We start from the raw sequence: 10,314 nt of genomic DNA on the forward strand, positions 1-10,314 counted from the left end.
GAAAAAAGACCGGGATTAGTTTTCAGGAGACCGAAGGTCAACCGGGCACCTCGACTTCTGTTGCTAGGAGCTTTTCGGGACCTGGAACATCCAGGAGAGTTGAAACTAGGCTGGTGGGGAGGTCTTAGGATACTGAGGAACGATCGGGCCCATCAACTTCTGTTAACAGGGACCGGAACCCTACAGGACCTGAACCTTCCACTGAGAAGAGGATAAGATTCTCCCCAGGGACCTCTATGACAGTGGCAAAGAGGCCTAGGGGAGATGGGAATGGATGGACGTTGGTCAACATTAAGGAAGAGGAGTTTGGCTATTACGAGATCTTTGAGATCTAGAGGAGGTAGCTACTTGGGTAGCTAAGGGTGCTTTGGGGCCTGGTGATTCTGGGCCTTCCACCGAGGTGGGTCTGGGGACCTCTGGCTGGCGAGAACTAAGGAGATGAGGTTGCTGCAAGTTAACTTACATTTCTGCATTATGGCATGTAATATTCTGCAACAATATGTTGAGAGTAAGGATATTGATAATATATTAGTACATCAACCTTACTTAGCTAAAGGCAGGATTAGGAGAGTGAGCATGCTGGAGTACAGCATTATTTCTTTCAGAACCTGTATCCTGTACATGAACAAATGCTGCCTTATAAAGTATATTTTGAGTCATGACTTAGAGATCCTTAATAAAGGCAGCAAAGCTCTATAGTTATGTCTCTACCGGAAGTAAGAGACATAACCATAGCCACATGTCATGTAATTCTGATGATGAAGAGCTGGCATATTCTGGACGAAGAGTCATGCTCAGACCATCAGTACATCAGATATGACTTGTTAGTATGTGATGCAACCAAGTCGGGGTATAGAAATCCATTGCTATTGGATGTTGAGTACAGTAGGAGAACTTGGGAAAGAAGTAAAGAGTTGTTCTTGAACCATTAGGAACACCTGGCAACTCAAATGCCTCAATACCTCTTTAATTATGCGATTATGAGGTCGTATACTGATAATAACAATGTATGTGTGATCAAATCCAACTGAAATAAGACCTAATGGAATAAGGAATTAGGTACGCTGATAGCACTCACAAGGAGACTCTTCAATACAGCCAAAAGAACAGGCTGCTGGGACACTTGCAAAAGTGCGCTAACTGATTACAGAAAAGCCATAAGGAAAGCCAAAAGAGCGGTGTGGAGAAGATTTTGCAACAATGTGAACGATGCTCCCTCCATGCTTAGAATTAATAGGGTTCTATCCTGGGACTTGGATAGGGATTAGTACTGGGTGCTATAGGAGTGAAAATGGGGTTCACCAATTCTGAGGTGGGAACCCTAGAGGTTCTGGCACGCTCACATTTTCCTGGGTGTGTACTAATGCAAGAGGATGTTATGAATCCCATTATCAAGAGCTACACTTGTAGAAAAGATAATTGGGTCAAGGCAAACAGGATTGTGAATTCTGGCAAAGTTGAGTGGGCGATTAAATTTGTCATGCCTTTTAAATCAGCTGGTACTGTTAGAACTTTCCCAGCCTTATTACAAAAAGGTCTATCGGTCTTGGAACCATAACTTTTAGTATTATTACAGGTTATTATAGAACTGAGTCACATTCCAAACAATTGGAGAGTGTCGAAAATGTGTTATATACTTAAACTGGAGAAAGTGTTTTATGAAAACCTCAAGGTTTATAGTCTGCTATCAGACCAGTATGTCTGACATTTTTCTTAATGAAAATACTTGAAAAAGTCATTGACAGTCATATTAGAGAAACTAGGCTAATAGAGATGCCGCTAAACATCACACAATATGCTTATTAAACAGACAAATCCTGTGAAGATGCCTTACACCGCCTGGTTTCCAAGATTGAGAAAAGTTTGGCTTACAAAGAAATTATGTTGAGCATCTTTATCGACATTGAAGGTGCTTTTGATCACACCCCACACAAAACTATGGCGAGAGCCATGGAAATTAAAGAAGTGGGACAGCTTTCTTCCAAATAGATTTGCGCAATGCTGGAAGGAATAATGCTCACATGAGAGCTGGGTCACACCAAAATGTAGATGAAGCCCATTGGTGGCTGTCTACAGAGTGGTGTACTACTCCTCTCCTGTGCTGCTTGGTGCTGGACACCTTGCTGATTAAATCAAATTCTGCTGGCTTTAATATGCAGGGATATGCTGATGATATCGCTGTGCTGATAGGAGGCAAATTATCAGAGACTACGTCTGGATTACTTCAAACATCAGTAGACCTTATGAAGAGGTGTCAGGAACAGGGTGTTGGCATCAACCCTTAAAAGGTCAGTCTTTGTGTCTTCACTAATAGACAGAACAACATAATCAGGCTGCATTTAAACGTCGAGCTCTTAGATTTTTGCAGTGAGGTCAAACATCTTGGCGTTACTCTAGACTGTAAACTGAAATGACTAAATCATTTTGAAAGTACTAGTATGAAGGCACTGAGGTGTCTTTGGGCATGTAAATCCTGGGGCCTCAAACCAAAAGTAATTTATTCGTTGTACATGGCAGCGATAAGACCCATACACTATCGTATGGTGGCATAAGGCTATGACAAGCAAATCTTGAGTTTGTCTTGGGAAACTTCAGAGACTGGCATGCCTTATGATGGCTGGTGCCATGAGCACTCCCTCTGCAGCGATGGAGGTTCTTTTGAACATAACACCACTGCATATAGAGATTAAATCTCAAGCCCTCAGCTCCCCATATAGGTTTGCGAAATTAGGAACAAACTTCCAGTCCTTAATTTATGAAGGACATGGCAGCTTGTTCAGATAGATCAATGAAAATGGGCTGCTGGCTATGTGTTTTGATTTTCAGGTAAAGAAGTATAGGGACACTCATTATAGTGTTGACATTGAAGGGACACTACTCTACACAAACCTTGTAATGGGGTAAACTGCTATACAGATGGATCCTTAATGGAACAAGGCCGAATGAAGGCATCTCCGTATCATTAAGAAAGTACACCACGGTTTTTCAGGCTGAGGTGTTCACAATTAATGTATGTAACCTGAACTTAATAAAAGAGGGTACGAGGGATAGGCTTAACACAATTGTTACTGATAGTCTTACTGATACCTAAGATGGAATGTTGATAGGTTTAATAAAATAAGTAAGAGATGCAAAAATTCTATTGGGGTCCTAAAAGGACTTTGCCCTCTCAGTCTTATTCTATGTCTTAATTATTGCTGACACCCATTATTATATACTATTTGTCATAGTTGTTTTATTTCTTATTATTTTTATCTATGCTGTTCACTTTATAATTCTTTTCTACATTATATCACATTCTGTTTATTTTATCACTGTACATCTCCTATTTACGATCACTATTTTTGTTCTATTATTTCTTTATTTATTGTAACATTACTTTTCTCATGTTTCAAGATTCTTATTCAATTATTTTTCAATTAATTCTATTTTTTTAATCCTTCATACATTTTACGTGAATTCTTTACATTCCAATGTTACATAATAAGCCATGTAAGGACAGTTTAACTTTTTAGGTCTAATTTTCATATCTATTTTCCATGTGATTACTAAAATTTAAAATGATGACCAAGAAAATAAATATAACAAAATATTTTTTTTATATGAACATTTATTAGTTATATATAAAATAAAAAATATAATACTGATATACTATAATATGAGTAATTTGTACACTTATGAAGGTCACTTCAGAGTGACTAGATTTTTTGAAATCTGCATTGACCTGCAAAAAAAAAAAAAAAAAGAAAATTAAAAACTTTAAAATGAATTTCTTAATACTTAAACACTGACTTAATAATTTGTTTAATCTATTATTAACTAACTGATACTTTTGAAACTTAAGCATGGAATTATTATAGAAAATTAGATTTAAAAAATTAATATATAATTCAACTCACCTTCTATTTTACCAGCCGTGGTGGTGATATTTGGGCCTAACTGAGTAGTATATATGTTTGGTCTGGTAAACAGGAACCTTTACTGGGTAAGGATCAGGTACCGGAACTGGGATTTTCCTTACTACTTCAACAGGAACCCGCCTTATTACAGGATAGGGAACCACTTTCTCATATGGCACTTCAACAGTTTGGACGACTGGTACAGGTACAGGTACTTTTATTGGTAAAGGATGTGAAACAGGAACTGGAAGTCCAACTGGTACTGGATGAGCTATGGGCACTGGTGCTGGGACTCCAACAGTGTTTTGTACTTCAACCAATTGGGAAACAAGCCTACCTCTGAAACAAATGTAAAATATGCTTTGCTTTGTTTTGAATAATATTCTACATTGGAATAAGATTGTATAATATATCCTATTAACTATTTACTTTTTAAATCAAAATCAATTAGTTGTTAAATAATTAATATTATTATAATTAAATAATTAATCACTTGTTATAATTTATTACAATTTATTATAATTTATTACAACATGAGTACAAAAGCATGAAATTGATGTCAAATGTAAATTGATTTGGAAAATAATATGAATTTAATAATGACTTGATTGAAATTGATGAATGTAGGTAGTTGCAGTTGTCTAACTAGGTCTCTAAACGACCATTGACTTTATAATATAATTAATTACATGTTTGTAATATTACTATTTCTAATTTTAATTTTTAGTACATAATTTGCTTCTGAAACTTTATACTGTTTACCATTGTGAAAAATGGGAATTTTTTTGACGAATAAGAAATGCAACTGAGATTCATATTCATATATATAAATATTTTTATCTGATTTTCATTCAATACTTTTGTTTTAAGGTTGTTGACTATAAGTCGCTCTTGATCCTAAATCATTTTTATCTTTTTTTCAGTGTAGTTGCAAATACCAGAAGGGAGTGGTATTAATATTTTAAATTGTAGTAATCCTGCTTTTTAATTGTAATGAATGATTTTGCTATATTTCAAATAATTTGCTTTAATAGGGTATTTACTAAAATATTTACAGTACAAATAATGTTTTTCAGGTGAAAGGGATATTTGCTTTTAATTTTTAACCAGTTACTACCAGTCAGCTTGTTGCCACTTCAAAAAACAGTCTGAGGCCAGTTTATATTTCAGATAATTTATCAAGAATATTCCTTAATCTAAAAAGAGTTTTTGTTCATTCTTGCTTACACATAATAAATAAGTGCCGGATGTTGTTTTTTTTCTAATGCTGCACAAATGTTTCAATGTTTTAAGATTGATCTAATTAAATTCTAAACATTTCTTATCTCCAATATTAAGTTCCTAACTCTACTCGAATGATTATGTTGTTATGAGTCACTATCAATATTACAATTATATTAAGGGATGGGAAACCCTCGCCACTTTTTATCTCACTTATATTCTGTGAGACACTATATTAATTGCTTAAATCACAATGATACAAAGTATATTTCCTCTAGCTTTACAAACAATAAAATTACAACTTTTCAATTAATTTTCTTAAAAAAGAGAACCTTTAATGGTATTTTTTGTAAAGTTAGGGAAAATGTACTTTGCAGTATTGTGAAGTATGCCATCAATATATTACTTTCTTATGGGTTTATTAGTGTTTTTCATTGAAGCTTATAAAAACAGATTATGGACAATCATCGAGAAGACAAACTCAATCTATGCTCTCTTTTATAAATAAATTGGTGAATTAATAAAATATTATCTCCAACTTCATCAATCAAATAACCTTCAGAAGATAAAATGGTCATCAGAATAAAATGGAAATAATTGCTTTACCATAAAAATTTCTCACTTATTTTTCTTTTCTCTTTTTTGCTCAAAGGCTTGATTTTAGTCAGAATAGAAAACTACACACCCAACAGCAGGTACTGCAGCAACTCCACCATCTCCGATCAGGGCTGCCCCGGTACCTATAGAAGAGAGGCCAGCATAACCAACTTGGCCTGCCACAATACCAGGATCAGCGCTCCTCTTCACTCCTCGCTCCTCGGACACACTCTTCTGCTGATCGCTCTCGCAGACAACTCCAATGGCTAGCAAAGGCAGCAGCTATTTTAACAAACAACAAAAACTCTTTTATTTACAGAATAAAGATAGATACACAGAATGATGTTTTCTGAAGTAACATAATTTGAGTTCATCTATTTTTCGACAATTCTCTTTAGACCTTTGGCTATAAAGTATTCCCAGCTTTATAATTAGCCATTTTGTATTCAATTTTTTAGTAAGTATCAAACAATTTCAAAATAGGCAGGATTATATTATTGACAAGTAATATAATGTATGTATGGAGAGGGCGGCAGTCAAAAAAGAAGAAAAAATTAGTAATCAATAATTTATTTATTTTCTGCTAATTTTTCTACTTATGTTGAGGAGTCTCCTGTTCACATTTCCACCTACAGCCCTGATAAAGACCTACAATGTAGATCGAAATGTCAGAAAATAAAATATGATAAATAAATAGTTAATTCCTATTTTTGCTTCTTTCTTGGCCACAGCCCTGATCATCTCCCTTACAGTAGCTTAAGGGAATGATGACTTGACATATTGGATAGTAAAAAGTATGATTAATCAAAGGATATCTAAAGAAAAGCAACTCAAATTAGTTCATTTCAGAGGTATAAGGTTTTGATTGCCATCTATATCATCCTACATTTATTACAACAAAGTTCTTAAAATCAAATTTGGATATTCTGATTCTGACAAAATGATGAAAATCTATTGATCAGCAGTTGGAGATAAAAAAGGCAAAATGATGTCTTGATATTCATATTAAGCCTGGTTTCAATTGTAAAATATGAATTATAAAGGCAGGATGAAGTCAGACAGAAGGTTACTGGAATGGCATAGATCACTGGAAGGTAGAAATACTGGGTATCAGTATATGACATTATCATAGAATAAAAAACAAAATTATGAATTTCTACTCAGAAGCTTACTTGATGATCTTTGTCCAAAATATTAACTAAACCTAGTATAATAAAAACCGATGTAAAAATTGAAACTGTTTGTCTGAAATGGAAAAATAATGCTTTTCCATTTCAGACTAACAGTTTCAAAACGTTATTCATGGTACTGCAATGTAGTCCACTCTGAAGCTAATGATTTTATTTCTTAACAGTAAACTACAATTAATTATTTTGTCATAATTTATTACAGGTTTTAGGTTATTCAAATTTTGTTTGAATTTGAAATACATTTTTTATTATATACATGGATTGTAGAGGATCTAGAAGTTGCAGGGGCCTGAGGGGTATGATCTAGTGGGACCTCCTTTGTCAAGGTGGGGGCTAGTTGAAGATTTGGGAGGTATAGAATATACATCAAAAGGAAGGGGAAGTCCAGGATTCCTTAAAACTATGATTATCCTTCAAAAAGGTCGAGGGGATAAACTCTCCTTGCAAATATTATTTGAAGTTTTGGGGAGTAATGTAAAGTTATAATCTAGAATTTTCGATTTCATAATTTAAACAAAAAAGTATATTTCAAAATGCACTGTAATCTCAGTAATTCGAACTTCTGTACTCCAAATACTGCAGTAAACCAACTAATGTTAATATATTTAGTTATTTTTTGAGAAAACTCAGCATGCAATAACATTTTTGTTCTCAAATATAAGTGCATATGTGTAATGGACATTTTTAACCTCCCGATCTATAGGCAAGTTATTGTAATCACCATGGAAATTTTTACAGTTTAGAGTGGGTAATCTACTTCCTATCAAGTGTTCATAATACATTTTGTTGGAATTAGAAATACATAATATCTATCGTATAAATTATTTTATTATGTAAATTAGTAGTAGTATAGAAATTTGGTAGGTTAATTTATTTATTTAACACGTTTTAAGAGAATTTTTTTTTTTATTCATACTTTTTTCACTTATAAATGAACAATCTTATAATTTTAACAAACTAAAACATCTTTTAGCATTACTGGGGATGTGAAAGAAAACAAAAAATGCAGCCGCCCAAAATACGGCCAATGAACAGCTATGTTATAAGACGCATAGCATCTGTCGAAAAAAAAAAAAAAAAAAATTACTTCTTTAAATAAGTATTTTTTTAAAACTTCAAACTGTCAAATTAAAAAAAAAATTAAATAAACAAAAATAGTCATATAAATTCAGATTGTTGAATTTTTGTACACCATTTTTCTTTATTTCTTTCATCTGAACAGCCCCTTGCAACAATTAGTTCAGATTACTGAATTACACTGCATACAACAAATTAAAAAAAAAAAAATTAACATCTAAAGTATCTTATTTCAGGTATATTTAAAAATTGTTTCATAAATGAATATATATAGACATATTAGCAAAAAAAGTTGTACTGCTTCTTACAAAATGTTTTACATTTCAATTAAATTCATCAGAAAATTTAATTTTTCGATTATTAAAAAAAAAATCTTACAAATAAAATGCTAAATTTATGTCTAATTATTATTATTTCAAGTCAATTGAATAAAAAAAAAAACACTTAACCATTAGAATTAGAAGGAAATTACCACCTTCTCTCCCACCCCATTAATTAATCACCAAAATACCATGCCTCTAGATAGCTAAACTGGAATATTCGAAGTAAATACCAGCCTATCCACATGTGCAAACTGTTGGTTCTATCTCTTTGGAACCAAATTACTAGATGGGTTTAGATTCATACCCTCACAGGTTTAGTGGAACCTAATGTCTTGGACTATTTTTAATATTTTTCCGCAATAAACCATTATTGGTTAAGTAATCATTATAGGTACAATTACTTTATTCCACAAATAAGTTAAAGTTAACTACCGCTAATTAGTTATTTGCACGATATTTTACCTTGATAATGCTGAAGATTTGCTATCATAGCTTTGGGTAAACAATTAAGTTGAGGGCCGCTCAGCCATTCCACGTTCTAGCGGTGGAGGAGGAAACGTTTACTCAACGATACGATTCTAGGGTGAAAACTATTTATTGGAAGCTTCACTCGCAAAGGCTAGTGGAATAAAAAATCTATATAATATTAAATGATGAGAAAATACTTGGATTTTTAATTTTCCGTCTCATTAATTGGCACTAATGTACCATTTTGTGGTAAAGACATATCATAAATTCCCTGATTAGAACTTCTGTCGTGTTAATGATCCTCTCTATTTTTAGAAAGAACATTTTTGAAAAGCTACTATAAATTTCACTAATAGGAACTTGTCTTGCATTGTTAAAGTATCCATCCTCTAATCGATATATCACTTACAGGTATCTATTATTTATTTTTCTCTTACTTACCACAAATAAAAACATCTTGAGAGTCGCTAAGACGATACAGTAGTGACGAGTTGGACTGCTTCTCACATATATATAGTACCTTACGCTTTCTCCTACCATACCTGCCCCTCCTCCTTTTTGAGTTCGAAAAATGTTGAGTACTCTTGTAAAAAAACATCATTTGCCCAAAATTATTAAATCATATTGTGATAATATTTATCATTACAAAACAAATTTACAATAATTTTAGAGTTCATTAAAATAGATAATAATGATTGTTATAACATTGGAATAAAATAGAGTTTATTATCCTCTATGTTCAGTGTATAAAAGCTTTTAGGTAATAGGTTATTTTATAGATTAACATATATAGAAGTATTATCATTATTACAATTATTTTTGTATTCATACAAGATTATGTTACCTTGTTTTTAAATCTTGTCACTGGATGTTTGTTTTTTTCTTTTCCATTAATGAGTTTTTTGTAGTATATAAACATGAGTGAAATAATTTATTTTCATAAAGATACTACTCAAATATACTGAGTTGTTACTTACACAACATACTGCAAAATTTATTATGTAATATTTGAAACATATAAGATCTCCATTTTTTCCATTTCAATATTTGTTTTTCTATATTTCATTTTTTTTTTTTTTTTTACTTAGTACAACACCTTTTATTCTCTATTTTAACTCCCCCTAAACCTTTCTAAGAACTAAACCAAGGTACCATTTATTAATTAATATGAACTAAACTAATTTTAAAATCATAATACATTTTGGTAATCAAGCTGCCGTGGTTGCTGGGTAGTGGTAACGGGAATTCCTATTAATAAAATTATGATCGGCTAAGATTTTACAGACACTTACTTTTCTATAACAATCCATAGAAATGTGAAAAGTAATTTATCTTTTTAAAAAAATCAACAAAAATAAATTGATTTGGCTATTAATTCAACCATGAAGAAATCAGGTAATTAAAGATTAACAAATAACAATGGGAAACGGGAACAATGGGAAATCCTTCCCGGCCGACCCGTTCCACCGAAGCTCTCATATAGCGACGGTCCTTCCATTTTTGAAACATTTACTCAAAACGGGAAGATGAGACATGAGA

General features: G+C 32.7%; 1 protein-coding gene across 1 annotated transcript; it reads right to left on the minus strand.

Moving 5' to 3' along the window:
* Positions 1–3,561: 3,561 nt before the first annotated feature.
* LOC106679127 (BCL-6 corepressor-like protein 1) lies at positions 3,562–9,293 on the minus strand. The gene is made up of 4 exons (XM_014418093.2): positions 9,217–9,293; positions 5,806–5,999; positions 3,900–4,238; positions 3,562–3,724 (listed from the first exon to the last, which is right to left on the minus strand). The coding sequence occupies exons 1-3, from the start codon at positions 9,229–9,231 to the stop codon at positions 3,908–3,910; spliced, it is 540 nt and encodes a 179-aa protein (XP_014273579.2). The 5' UTR covers positions 9,232–9,293; the 3' UTR covers positions 3,562–3,724; positions 3,900–3,907.
* Positions 9,294–10,314: the final 1,021 nt, after the last annotated feature.

This window comes from Halyomorpha halys, unplaced genomic scaffold, assembly GCF_000696795.3.
Source record: "Halyomorpha halys isolate HHAL.00 unplaced genomic scaffold, Hhal_1.1 Scaffold177.1, whole genome shotgun sequence".
NCBI lineage: Eukaryota > Metazoa > Arthropoda > Insecta > Hemiptera > Pentatomidae > Halyomorpha > Halyomorpha halys.